We start from the raw sequence: 15,151 nt of genomic DNA, 5'->3' as shown, positions 1-15,151 counted from the left end.
AAATGGACACCGAGCTAAAGAAAGAGATATTAGGAGGGGTGACCAAAATATTGATCAAAATGGTGGGTTTTGAAGAGGGTCTTAAAGAAGGAGAGGGAAGTTGAAAGGTGCAGGGGTTTGGGGATGGAATTAGAGAGTGTGGAGCCGAGACAGCTGAAGGCATGGCCACCAATGGTGGGGCAAAGGGCAAGAGGGATCCACCAGGCCAGAGTTAGAGTATCAGAGAGTTCTAGAAGTTGGCGTTGGGGGAGGATTGTTGTATGAATTGAGGAGGTGACGGACATAGGGAGGGGCAAGGTCATGAAGGGATTTAAACACAGGGATGAGAATTTTAAATTGGAGGTATAGGGGAAGCAGGAGCCGATGCAGATCAGCAAAAACAGGAGCAATGCGTGAGTGGGGCAGAATACAGACGGCAGAGTTTTGGATGAGCTGATTTATGGAGGATGGGAGCCCGGCCAGGAAAGCATAGGAATAGTCAAGTGTGGAGGTGACAAAGGCATGCATGAGGGATTCAGCAGCAGATGGGCTGAGGCAGGCGCAGAAGTGGGTGAAGCTAGAGGTAGAAGTAGGCAGTCTTTGTGATGAAGACATGGGGTCAGAAGCGCAGCTTGGGGTCAAATAGGTTGCCAAGGTTATTAATGCAATAATAATTAAGTTTTTAGCCTCACAAATGGAAAAAAATTAAGTGGGCAAGAGAATTCTGTAACACTTTATAAATATTTAAAATAAAAATGCCAGAGAATTGGAAGGGAGTCGAAAAGAAAAGCAAATCCAAAAAATAGGTACAGCAATAGTCTTTGATTTGCTTTTTAAAATATTGCAGCCTGAAATTACCTTCCCACTAAGATATAAATCTTAACTTTTACTATATCTGCTACTGTGCGGCATCATATTCAGCTTACCAACACACAATGATAACAAACATATTTGTTATGATGCATGACAGGTCATCTGTAGGACATGATAATGCTGCCAGCTCCTTCCTTTGCTAAGTTAGAATCATACACCACAGAAGGAGGCCATTCAGCCCATCATGCCTATGCTGGCTCTTTGCAAGAGCTGTCCAATTAGTCCCACTACCCTGCACATTCCAATTTGCAAAGTTCTCTGGCCAAACAACAGTGACTACACTTCAAAAAAATACTTCATTGGCTGTAAAGCGCTTTGGGATGTCAAGCGGTCATGAAAGGTGCTATATAAATGCAAGTTCTTTCTCTTTCTTTCATAAGGATGATTGAAGCCAACCTACTTGTATGTTCTGCTTAAAACAAAAACTCACTGATGTGGACTTCTGAGTAGAGATGTATTAGGCAGAGAAATGTGTAGCATTACGTTCTGATTATTTCAAAAACTGTGGAGACATTAGTGGCACGTGAGCACACTCTGTAGAACAAATGCACCGTGCAATTGCCCAGAACTTGCCCATACTTCTAACATTAACCCCTGCTAGCAAGAGTTTGAAAATGAGTGACAAAATAATGGGAAGAAAGGTGGAACCTTTTCACATAACTGTATTAATATTTATAGAAAGCCGTTTATCCCAATCATGAATTCGAAGGGACAACTCTCGTGAACACAGTACTCACAAGTTTACCTCATTGATATTCCATACTCAACAGCTCATCATTAAGTAATCTCCCATACATTATTTTTTTTGAAAAAAAATAACAGTTGTATGTTAAAGTGCACACTCATTTTTACAAGGATTTCAAAACAAAAAAACTTGCAGATGCTGAAAATATGAAGCAAAAATAGAAAATGCTGAAACCACTCAGGTCAGTCAGCCAGCATCTGTGGACACAACAGACCATTGACCTGTCAGGTGTTGACTCTTCACCAGAACTGGGATTCCCAGTTCTGATGAAGGGCCCACACCTGAAACTTCAACTTCACAGGATTCTAATAGCTTTTTTGATTTAAAACACCAAGCAAAAGTGATAGGACATTACAATACTTCTTTTTTGGTTTTTATGAACAAAAAATGTTTAACTCATTCCTTCCAATGGAAAATTAAGAATTTGCACTATCAAGGATCCTTCTTATTTAATGTACTAAGTATGCAGCAAAGCAAACAGAGCACCATAATAAAAGATATAAAATGTAGTTTTTGCAATTCGAAACACAAATGGCACAATGTGCTATAGAAGTACAATACATGGTTATCTTTCTTACCTGTGTGCTCATACTTGTGTCTCAGAAGAGAGCTGCTCTTCTGAAATATTTTATCACACAAATCACAGGCATACATTCCATTCTCGGTCTTTTTGATTTTCTTACGTGGAGGCGTTGAGTCTGAATCATTCTGATCATCGGTATTGGGCACACCTCCCGAACTCATCTCTTGTTTTTCCTCCTTTAGGAATACAACCACCTTTGTTATGTGCTTTTAGATAATCTAAATCATATTGTACTATTACAGTTGCACCCTTCTTAATTATTGATTTACTTCACAATTCTACATAGAGGAAAGAGCTTACAAAGATAAAGTCTTCCACTAACTATAAGCATTACAAAATAGGAAGATTTTCTGTAAGCCAAGAATCCACTTTCCTTAAAAAGCCAACTATGCATACACGGGTCTTTTACAAATCATAGTCAACTAAGGAAAGCATACTTACTGGATGATTTCCATTGGTTTGAGTTGGTTTCTGTTGTGGTTCAGGTCTATTTGAATTGGTTGATTTGTGTATGTAGGTCACCTGTGGAATGAAGCTGGCCTGCTTTATTGTACCGAGGGCTCTGAGGCATGGAACACTGTTTTGGCTTGAAATGGCAACAACTGTGGGTAGTTGGGTGGTGACTGTGGGGATTGCAACAGTTATAGGTTTGGCACTTGTTGAGTTTCCTTCAATAATACTGTCATTTTCTATTTGTTCTTTCTTTAAACAAGACAAGTTTAAGGGTTCCTCTTGAACATAATGAACACTGCTGTGGTAAACACTGGTTATTGTGGGCCTTTCAAGTCCCTCTTTTTGCTGCCTTGGAAGTGATAGATCAAGAGGTTCTAACTGTAAATCCTCTTGGTTGCTATCAGGTGTGTTAAGATAGCTTTGTGAATTTCTAGAAGATGCAGAAGATAGATTCAGTGGTGATGGAGAGGGAGTATTACTCCTTGAAAGATCCGCCGTCACATTAAGTGGCCTATTAGTAATTTGAGATTCAGTCAGCTTATCAAGAGCTTCTGAATTTGTGGTGTTGCCTTGTAGATCACAAACAGGTGATGAATTTGCATGACTGACGAGTAGTTTTGGTTTAACCTCCTCGTTGCTTGGTGTGGGGGAAGAGGGACAAGATGGCTGGACTGGAATCTGACCAGTTTGCATTTTCTCAAACCACTTTTTCACTTTTTCTAATGGTAGGTTTACAGCAACTGAAATCTTTGCCAATTCCTCTGATACTGGTTGTGCATTCAATGCATAATATGCCTTCAGAAGTGACAACAGATTCTTCAATGGCTCTTGATCTGAAGAGACGTTCTCATCTGTTGATACAGAAGTTCCGGCGAGGTTTTCAGGGATCTTAATACTGGTTTCTCCTGAATGAGCTTCAGTTTTTAATTGATAGTGCTTTAGCTCATGAAGTGCATTTAGTCCACCAGGACATTCATTACAAAGCAGGCATGTGTTACCAACTCCTTCTACACTGGTCTCAGTTTTCTCAGATTTGACTGTGAGGTCTTCTGGTGGCTTTTCATTTGTACAACGGTCTACAGAATTAGGATTCTCCTTCTTTAAATTTTGTGGCACAGCTTGGAGTTGGCTTGGCTCTAAGCTGTAGTTGATGATGATTTTGGTTGTTCCATCCTGATCAATCAAAGGAAGACTGATTGATGAAATGAGGGAATGACTGTTTTGTTGTACTGATGCAGAAGAGACTGTTCCTGGTTCTTTGGAAGGGAGAGTGACATGATTGTTTTCTAATACTGCAACCTTAAGAACATTCTGAATGTCACTTAGATTGATACTAATAGGAGAGACCAGGCCTACAGTTGGCAATACAACAGCCTGAACCACACCCTGAGGTGAAGTTGTGACCTGGAGAGGGTTACTGCCACTAAAACCCCCATTTTGGAAAGAGCTTGCACAGTTGATAGCAGAAGTCACGACCATAGTTTTGTACTCATAATCCACAGGCTCAGTTTTGATTTGGTTTACGGTAGGCTGTTCTTGTAAGGGCTTATTGTTCTCTAGCTTATGACGAAGTTGTGTTCTAGCAGGACTATTGGTTGATGGAGAAAGGGATGGAGAAGTGCCTTGAGGTGTCTTGATTCCTGAACGTGCTCTACCATTAAGTGATATAAGACCAATGCACTTCTTACTACTGATGTGTGAACTGTAAGAGCCTGAGTGGGAAAAACGTTTCTTGCAGTTAGGGCATTCATATGGCTTCTCTCCTTGAAGGGGAAAAGAAGAAGGGAGAGAAGAAAGTAACAACACATTTCAGATATTTCTTCATTTTAAATTAAATAATGGTTATGAAATAAAACATTTTTTTGCTGAAATAGACATGTCAAAGACAGAAGCTCATGTACCAATATGAAAATTGTCTGCTCGTCTCTATAAGCAACAATTTACAGTGTAGCTATTAGAATGAGGTGTTCCCAAAAAATCCAAAATGATGGGACTAGAGAAGATGCAAATCATACTTAATAATTCACCCTTTCACTGCTACATGCCTCTAAATGTGCTTTGAAACCAAATATGCTCGTGATAGAACACTGGTGTTAGAAATATAGCTGGGCCAGTAGTTGATGGAACACAGCATAATGGCAGTAGAGATAGAAAGGGCAGAAAAACATAAAATTAGAAAATAAGAGAAAATTATCTACCATACAAATTTTCCAAAGGAAATAAAAGGTTAAAAAATTTAGAACCTATTTGGAGCATACTCTTACTCATTCTTTGAATGTAACTTATTCACTACCAACCTCTAAGATAGGGCTTCATCTTTTCCAAATAGCATAAAACCCTGCCAACACAAGAGTCTCCAATTCTTTTTGATAGAGGCAGGCTGCAGTGTAGGCTGTGATTACGCAGCAAAATAAATAAATTGTCTGAACAATAAAATCAAACAATAAAAATTAGCATGGGAAGCGGGAGCAGTATGAGTGCAAGGTATGCGGAAGATGAGTTATATTTGAAGAATGAGCAAGGCAACAGTGAATGTAGGTAAACTACTGTACTTTTCTTCCTCGTTTATCTTCTATACGGTTAGCAAAATACAGTATGTTACGGAAAGCTGCTTGCTACTTCAGATCATAAAACATCTATTATATTTTTTCCTATGAAATTTTTAAGATAGTCCAATACTGCAAATTTAAAATGTACTTTGGCTAGCAATCTCTCTTGGAAAAGCTCATAGTATTGTACACTGGGTAGTGCAGGGAGTTGAAGCCTCCACCGATTTTGAATTCTGGCTAATCAAAATTATTAATCCTTGTACGGTCAATTAATTTTTTTTGTAGATTCCGAATCAGACAGGAGAATGGTTTCCGTTGCCAATAGGTGTCAAAAGAATGCAAGCTTACAGATGCATTCGTCATTCGTAATTTGTAATGGCTGAGTCACTGAAATGAGCTCTGATCTGAAGAGGTGTTTGGTTGTGCACTGTTTAAAGCATTAGCAATACTTGGGTAAAGCAGATGTTGCAGTTGCTCATTAACATGAGCATAAATGAGCATTTCACACCACTGTGTCTTCGATCTGGTTTGTTTGGCAGTTCTCCATGCTGACTGTTTAATAAGGAAATATATACTGCAAGCTATTTGCCATATCTTTAGTTCAGTTTTGATTGTGTGTACAGGATATGTTTGAACTCCATGCAGAAGGCAGTAGCATTTGCTTCTCTCCCATTCAAACATCTTAACTGGAAGTTTCAGTTTACTGTACTGTGAGAAATATGCTCTTGAAGAAGCTTTTGAAATTCTTGTAGACTGAAACAATTTTTGTTGTTTTTACAGGTATTCTTTTACTTCTGTGTAATCTTAATGCTTGTAAGTAAGATCAACGTGTAATTTTAGCCTGACAGCATTGTGTTTTCTACTTACTGGACAGGTCACAAGTGCATGGTCAACAACTGTGCAACCTCCAGTGTTAAGTATCTTGATTTTTAAAAAACGGTGCTCATTAATCCTGCAGCATGCTATTCCCATTCATGGCAAGTAAAGGTTTGAGCGTGTCAGATCATAAAGGCTCATGGTTCCACATATGAAAACTGCAAATTGCTCCAAACATAAATGAAGAATGGTGGTGGGCGAGAAGAGACACCAAATTGCAACACCATAACACTATCAAAGGGGAGGAGGGGAATGGGTTAACTATGGTTTGATGTTGAGGCCAATCTAAAGGACGATACTTTGAAAAGTGTAACTTTTGGATGACGTCCACCAAATAGCCTTTAATAACAATGTGACCAGCTTACAAAGAGGCCAGAGCCCTTCCAGGCATTACATGACCAGATGACCAAAGCTCATGTGCACTAATTTCTTTATTTTATCTGACGATTGTCATCTGCCAGCATACAATAAAAATGTATACATTTCAGAGGCCAACTCAGCAAACACTAGGTTTACACAAATCTTTAGTCCTAGTGGTATAGGATGTTAGAACTTCAAAGATGTCTGATTGACTAGACAGTTCAAGAGATTCAATGGAGGGAAAAAGAAAGCTTTATCACATCCTTTTGAAATGTTTCAAAGCATTTCACAGACAATTACTTTGAAATGCATTGATTTATGGTTGGTAACCATTTTCTATACATCAAGATCCCACAAACAGAAAATAGATGACTGACCAGAGTTAATCTATTTTTAGTAATATTGTTTGAGGGAGGAAATGTTGGCCAGGACAAAGAACTTTCAGCTTGTCTTCAAAGTGTCACGGGATTTTTCACATCCACCTAAAGCATCAGAACAGTGGACGTCTTGTCTGAAGGACAGCACCTTCAACAATGCAACAATCCCTCAATACTACACTACAGCACATAGCAGAGACTGACAGTTCCTGGAGTGGGACTTTAAACCACCAATCTTCTGATTCAGGAGGTACTAACTAAACCAAAATGCTTTGCCCCTTTCACAAACCTCAACACTTGACACCATTCTCTATAAAATGGTGAAAAATTCTTAAGAGGCATTAAATAAATAAATCTGCAAATCAAGCTCTGGTCTCGAGTCTTATTTTGAAAGAACTGAACCGACACTTTTGAGAGGGAATGCCAGAGTAAGACAGTATAAGGATCAGAACCTAGTTAATTCATTTGCTGCTCCAAGAATTAAATAGGAGTGAGACAACTTTCCTGGTCTAATACAGCCTGCCATCTGACTTGGCAAAGTAATGAACAACTATCAGAGAGAGAAGCTGCCTGGTAGGAAGATTTCACAATCAAAAAACATTAGTCACTAACATGTTCCATTACAATTGGGAATCCCACAGGCCAAAGTTCTATCTATTTCCCCTCTGGTATTCTCTTCTAGGTAGCAAAGATCTGGTATAACCTTCATTTGTATCTCTAAAGAAAACCATTTTGTCTTTGACGGTTGATTTCCTTTTACTTTCAGAATTGGCCATGCATGGTCATTCCAAATAAATTTCAGGTTTTGCTGCCATTTCCTCAGCCAATTCCCTAAACAGGAAATTTGCCTTGTAATGGAACCCCAACAGCTTTATCCAAGATGTTCATGGTGACGTGATACTCTGGGCTGTCAAGTATGCTTCCACTTGAAGATCATGAATAGTGCATTTCTCAACAGTTTAGCAGTTTATATAATATCTACCAACAAAACCTCAACCTTCATAAGTGTGGACTAATGTAAATTTGATCTATTTGCTGTTTTATAAATTTTACCCCATAAATCTGTGAGTATGCTCTCCTGCTGCATACAATTCCTTGGTTTCTCCTGTGCAGATTTCCAATAACTCACTCTTGAGACAAAAGTTCATAAACTCTAGCCAAAGCTAACGAAAATGTACTTAAATCCTTTCAAACCAATTTTTGTTGCAATTTTTTTTTCTCTCATCCCTCTGCTCTTGAAGGTGCTGACTCATGCCGGAGTACAGTTCCACAAGGACTGGCACCTTTCCAGTACTTAGTAAATATCAGCGGACTATTTGACCGAGGACACCTCAGGAAAGCTCGATTCTGTCCTCAACTGACATTCACGCAAGGACAACTAATTATCAATCAGGGAGGGATTTCCTGCTTGATTTTTCCATTGTCCAGACTAGCTCACATGCACTGTAGGCAATTTTTATTTCTGCAACTGCTGCTCCAGCTAAGATCAGCTAGCACAGTACAGACAAGGGACTGAACCTGGAATTTTTTTGATCTGTATGGCTTAGTTACATTGGGTTAGATGAAGAAGGGTGGGTGGGGGCTAGTGTGGAGCATAAACACCGGCACAGACCAGTTGGGCTGAGTGGCCTGTTTTTGTGCTGTACATTGTATGTAATTCTATGTAGCTACATATGTTGGTACTTTCAACTTCGGCAGGATTGTAAAACGGGCAGCCGATCTGTTATCACCCGTTTTATACCCTGCTGAAATTTAAAGTTCCAGCCACAGAGTCTTAACTAACTGAGTAATTTCAGATCTTCCAAACCAATGTTATGATGGGCTGTAAAAGGTGGATGAAAGAAGAAACAAAGGAAAAATAAACCAATTGAAGGGGGCAATTTTAATACATCAAGGATTGAGCCATAATCTGAAACCTCAGACATAGTAGATAACGATACTAAAAATTGGTGGTGTTTGGATACTAAACTTGTCAAAAGATCTGTGCATGCAGTATCAAAGAATGAGGGCCTAAAGGCAGTAATATTCTCATACTGCTTCTCCTTCCTCCCACCCCAATCGACATAGTCCAAGGAGCTTTCTTAGTCAGTAATATGTAAAATATCTTTAAATAATTCAGCTGAAAGAGACCGAATTAGAGAAAATGCAAAAAATGGATGAGTCATGAAGTCAATGACTAAGTATTTCAGAAGGATCAGTCTCAAATTAATAATTGTATTGGTTGGGTTAAGACAGGTGGCACCACCAGACTTTCAGGTTTTATGATACGTTGGACTTCATTGCAAGGGGGTTAGAGTACAAGAGTAAGGAAGTCTTGCTGCAATTGTACAGGGCTTTGGTGAGACCACACCTGGAGTACTGTGTACAGTTTTGGTCTCCTTACCCAAGGAAGGATATACTTGCCTTAGAGCCAGTGCAACGAAGGTTCACTAGATTGATTCCTGGGATAAGTGGGTTGTCCTGTGAGGAGAGATTGAGTAGAATGGGCCTATACTCTCTGGAGTTTAGAAGAATGAGAGGTGATATTATTGAAACATAAGATTCTGAGCGGGCTTGACAGAGTAGATGCTGAGAGGCTGTTTCCCCTGGTCAGAGAGTCTACAACTAGGGGGCATAGTCTCAGGATAATGGGTCAGCCATTTAGGACTGAGATGAGGAGAAATTTCTTCACTCAGAGGGTTGTGAATCTTTGGAATTCTCTACCCAAAAGGACTGTGGATGCTCAGTCGTTGAGTATATTCAAGGCTGAGATCGATAGATTTTTGGACTCAAGGGAATCAAGGGATATGGGGATCAGGTGGGAAAGTGGAGTTGAGGTCGAAGATCACCCATGATCTAATTGAATGGCAGAGCAGGCTCGAGAGGCTGTATGGCCGACTCCTGCTCCAATTTCTTATGTTGTTCTTATGGCACAAAAACAGTAAGATCATAGAAATGTCAAATGCTTTCTGCTCACTTAAAGCAACAATGGCGCCACCTCGAATGATGCCTTTAAGTCCCATGGAAAAATATGATGTTCTCCTGCATTAGCAAAATCTCTGGCCTGAAATGCTTTTTAGATTTGGAAAGCAGAAACAATTCCGAAGACTAACGTCTAGTGCAGGTGTACTTGTGTCAAACAACTCTGCCCTGTTTTCAAACAAAATGTTCTTTTACAGGATATGTATAACTTGAATACCGGAGTACATTCAATTTGAATACAATCTGCATGTGTATCGCAACACCAAAGCTGTTGCAAAAGTCAAAATTATGACATTATTCATCACTAATTGATCTGGGAATAGAAAAATGGGGATTTTCCTGTTGAACAGCTGAAAAAAGGATTTGTCTCTGGGTAGGTTTTTAATGCAAGTTGAGATTTGCTGGGGAGAAATGGGGGGTGGGTGCGTAGAGATATATCACAAAAAAAAGAAACTTAGTATATGTTCATGGATATTCCTCACCCATAGAGACATCTGCTAAATGCCAGAAAGTTATGACAACTTGCATTTATGTAGAACCTTTAACATAGTAAAATGGCTCAGGCACTTTACAGTGGCGTGAGGAAAATTTACTTCTTCCACTTGAAGTTACAGATATAAGCAACCTTTGTCTGCTGCCAAGTTTTGGTTAAAGCTAAAACTTAAGTCAGGAATGACAAAAAGCCATTTGGCCAATTGATGCTAGTCCTTCAGATTGTGTATAATTTACAATACCAGAAATGCTCCAATGGTAAATCTTTCAAGGGGTGAAAAACTGACATTTATCTCTAATCTCCAAAAGTAATCAAAGAAAAACTCGAGGATATCAATCAAATATAAAAACTTAAATTCAACTCGACCTCCTTGCACTTCACAGATGATTTGCATCATCACAACATGGCTACAACTATAGTGTTCTAGATCATTTACATATGTACTTATCCTCCTAATCGTCAATCTCTTTTTCTTAAAGAGAAGAATCATTACAGCATTAAGTATTTCTGAAGGAAGTCAACTGCCACTCTGAAGTGTCGTGGAAAGGGGGGGGGGGGGTGGAAGGGGGAAGGGGGTCGCGAGAAGTAGGGAAGAGAGCACAGGAAAACAACTAATCAGGCAAATACATGGATATGTTTGATTTGATATTTGGAAGATATAAAGCATGTCTTAAAAGAAACCTCCTCTTTCGCCATCTATTTGAAGCACTAAGGCACCAAAAAAAACATCTGTACTTACCACTGTGGATGCGTAAGTGCTCCTTTAGATGATGCTTGTATTTAAATGCTTTTCCACATTCAGTGCACTTGAATTTCCGGTTCCCACCCGTCTGTGTTACAACGTGGCGCTTTTTTGAAAAAGAAAAATAATCTATTGTTACATTTTCTAAAAAAGGTTACATAGCTACCAGAAGAACAGCAGTCATGTACAAAAAATTATTTTTATTCTGGTTTTAGATAAGTTAGAAGATTATACCACTCAAATGTCATGTGCCACTGGTCATGTGAAAAATTTACTGCAAAATTATAATACACTATATGATGCAGTATATGTTATGATCTTCAGCTGTTTCTCTCCCTCACCAACATTTGAATTCTGATTGATGTGCCAATGCTGTGCCTTTCCCCAGCCACCTGAATATACAGGAAATGATTTGCTGGTACAGTAACCAGTTAGCTTTACAGTTAAGTGATCTGCTTATCATTAGAATTTAAAATTAGAATCTGAAAAGAAATTCTGGAGAGAGGATCGTAGTAACATAGGAACAGGAGTAGGCCATTCTGCCCCTCGTGCCTGCTCCGCTATTTGATAAGATCATGGCTGATTTGTGATCTAACTCCATATACCCGCCTTTGGGCCCATATCCCTTGGACCAGCTGGTTATTGTATCATCATCTAGCTAGATATAACTAGGCAGAGCTATTTCAATCAAGCCTATTGTTAGTAAAGTGCCAGTGAGGTGGGAGAAACCGGAGATAAATGCTAACACTGTCCACTGCATGACCACTGGACAGGATCTTAAAGTGTAAACTTTTGTTTTGCATGTTTAACTGCTGGCTCATGTAACATTGATCTGATGGAACTATTTGCAGCTTTAAAGCCAGTTACTCCATGATTAAAAAATTTGTATTGAGTAACTTGGTAATGGTCTACTTTTAATTATCTTGCAAACAAATCACAAGGGCAATTTTAACCCTACCTGCCCGGCAAGAACCAGGTGGGTTTGAAGTTAAAATCATCCAGGTGACTTATCTATCCTAGAGACACAAAAAGCAGAACAAATCCACCCTGACCAATTACCACCCCATCATCCTACTCCCAATCATCAACAAAGTGATGGAAGGAGTAGTCAACAGTGCTATCAAGTGGCACATATTCACCAATAACCTGCTCACCGATGCTCAGCTCCAGACCTCATTACAGCCTTGGTCCAAACACGGACACAAGAGCTGAATTCCAGAAGAGGGGAGTGTAACTGCCCGTGACATCAAGGCAACATTCGACCGAGCGTGGCACCAAGGAGCCCTAGTAAAATTGAAGTCAATGGGACTCGGGGAAAGCTCTCCAGTGGCTGGAGTCATACCTGGCACAAAGGAAGATGGTTGTGGTCGTTGGAGGCCAATCATCTCAGCCCCAGGACATCGATGCAGAAGTTCCTCAGGGCAGCGTTTTAGGCCCAACTATCTTCAGCTGCTTCATCAATGACCTTCCCTCCATCAGGTCAGAAGTGGGGCTGTTCACTGATGATTGCACAATGTTCAATTCCATTCGCAACCCCTCAGATAACGAAGCAGTCTGTGCCCGCATGCAGCAAGACCTGGACAACATCCAGTCTTGGGCTGATAAGTGGCAAGTAACATTAGCGCCACACAAGTGTCAGGCAATGACCATCTCCAACAAAAGAGCATAACCACCTCCCCATGACATTCATTGGCATGACCGTTGCTGAGTCCCACACCATCAACATCCTGGGGGATCGCCATTAACCAGAAACTGAACTGGACTTGCTATATAAACTCAGAGGCTGAGATAGGAGCATGAGTAGGCCATTTGACGCTTCAAGCCTGCTCCGCCATTTAACGAGATCATGGTTGATCTGATTTTTTTACCTCAACTCCACTTTCCCGCCTTTTCTCCATATCTGTGGCAAGTTGCTTACCTCCTGACTTCCAGAAGCCTATCACCTACAAGGCACAAGTCAGGAGTGTGATGGAATACTCATCACTTGCCGAGATGGGTGCAGCTCCAACAAAGCTCAAGAAGCTCGACACCATCCAAGACAATGCAGTCCGCTTGATGGGATCCCCATTCACTGGCTTAAACAGCCACTCCCTCTACCATCGGCGTACTGTGCCTGCAGTGTGTACTATCTACAGGATGCACTGCAGCAACTCACCAAGGCTTCTTCAGCTGCACCTCCCAAACCCACGATCTCCACCATCTTGGAGGACAAGGGCAGCCGGTACATGGGAACACCATCACCTCCAAGTCCGCCTACAAGTCACACACCATTCTGACTTGGACATATATCGCCATTCCTTCATTGTCGCTGGGTCAAAATCCTGGAACTCCCTACCTAACAGGATTGTGGGAGCACCTTCAGTGCGTGGACTGCAGCGGTTCAAGAAGGCAGCTCACCACCACCTTCACAATGTCAACTAGGGATGGGCAGTAAATTCTGGCCTTGCTAGTGACACCCACATCCCAAGAATGAATTAAAAAATGCTGGGAGCTGATGGTTTCTGATTTTAACCTGCTCAATTAAGCAGGCGCCAAATACACCGACTCAAAGCTGACAGGATTCTTTTTAACACATGCATGTCGGGTTGTGATGACATCATTGGGAACGGACTGCAATTTTAATTCAGCGGCCTGAGCAGGAAGCCTCAATGAATTTCCTACCAGGAAGAAGAGGACAGAAGCCAGAAGAGGCCCAATAAAAAAAAAATTAAAATTTTAAACCTTTTTTTAAAAAAAAAACTTCCCTTGTGGAGCCAGGAGCAGCATGAAAGCTTAGGACTCCCCACCTACAGACTTGACCCTCTTCCCGATCGCGAGACTGCTGCAGAACGGCTTTGGCAGTCGATCCTGCTACCTACCCACCAGGCTGTGCGATTTTATACTGTGTCTGGGCTGGAATGGGTGGGAAGTTGGCAGCATGATTTACATCAGGCCTGGGAGTTAATATATCCCAGGCCTCATTTCTGGAGCAATTGGTGAATTTCTAACTCACATTGCCATGCACCAGCTGAAAACTGGCCAGGAGTTAAAATTTGGGGCCATAGTACTTAAGTATTTCGATTACCTTAAGTAGCTGCTGTACAGGCTAGAGTCGAGAGAAAGCTGGTCTCCAAGCAACCACCCAGAAATATCGCCTTGGTGGAGTAATCCAGGTACCATGGTTTGCCATTAGGCAAAAAAAAATCACAGCAGCTTCCAGGATAATATGTATTAACATGTAGAAATAGGTGATTGTCATTCCATACAAGCTGTACCTTTAGAGGATGAAAACCCTTCTTATTGAAGTAATTTAGGGATAGGTCAGGTGGAGCCTTTAATGAGTCCAATTAATGGCACCCTCGACTTATGGGAATTTAGTCACTCAATAAATGTTGAGTGCTCACTCTCTGTTTTGGTGGTACATGGGGAAAGATAGGAAAAGAGATGCCTGAATAGGGGATCAGTAATCTGTTGAGTGCAATGGTGCACTGCCCATTGATGACTGAAGTCAGGTGAGGCTGCCTGAAATGAATCAGTAGCATAGAAATAAAAGCAGAGCTGTAGTCACCCTAACCACTGACAATGCTGTGTTCTAGTAGAAAGAGGCTGCAACTCTGGCTAACAGCTGGCATAATTCGCATATCATATCTGGTGGGAAGCTCACCTCCTCAGTCTGATATCTACAGGTTGGATTTTGACAGCCTCTGATGTCAGACTTTCCTGACCCACCGTTTCCTCTTCCTCAAAACAGAGAAGGAAATTCCTAAAGGGAAATCCATTACTTCCCAAAAACTTGCTGAAATGTTTAATTATGCACTTAACTTTAATACAACAAATATCACTTGGCTCAGGTATTCAATTTGTTACAGCCCTTAAAAGACCTGCAGATTCACAGCAAAGCTTCAACGATGGCCCCCATTGTACTATCCCACCGCTGGGACACTACTAGTCCCAACACTGCCACTTTTATTGTGCTGGTGTTTCTTGGCGACAGGAAAAGGGCAACAACAAAACAAAATACTGGGGAGAACTGGGTCATGCTGACCTGCTTTCATTTACACGTGGCGGGGAGTGCAGCTACAGTGTCTGTTGAACCTGAAGACAGGAAAATATCTATGGGCATTTTTTGGGGCAGTTTTGATAGAAGACCTCTCCACTCTATTTTCCCTTTCTCTGTACTG

The 15,151-nt window shown here is 40.8% G+C and overlaps 1 protein-coding gene across 2 annotated transcripts in view; it reads right to left on the bottom strand.

Annotated features, from left to right (window-relative positions):
* The window catches only part of zeb1b (zinc finger E-box binding homeobox 1b), a 150,061-nt gene that overhangs the window by 4,095 nt on the left and 130,815 nt on the right, over positions 1-15,151 (bottom strand). For both annotated transcript variants that reach the window (XM_068007446.1, XM_068007455.1), the window contains 3 exons: positions 10,989-11,097; positions 2,622-4,396; positions 2,176-2,356 (listed from right to left, as the gene is read on the bottom strand). In XM_068007446.1, coding sequence (XP_067863547.1) covers positions 2,176-2,356; positions 2,622-4,396; positions 10,989-11,097 — 2,065 coding nt within the window. The remainder of the gene's footprint in view (positions 1-2,175; positions 2,357-2,621; positions 4,397-10,988; positions 11,098-15,151) is intronic.

Source organism: Heptranchias perlo, chromosome 2 (genome assembly GCF_035084215.1).
Source record: "Heptranchias perlo isolate sHepPer1 chromosome 2, sHepPer1.hap1, whole genome shotgun sequence".
In the NCBI taxonomy this organism is placed as follows: Eukaryota; Metazoa; Chordata; class Chondrichthyes; order Hexanchiformes; family Hexanchidae; genus Heptranchias; species Heptranchias perlo.
This window is presented reverse-complemented; position numbering and strand designations above follow the sequence as displayed.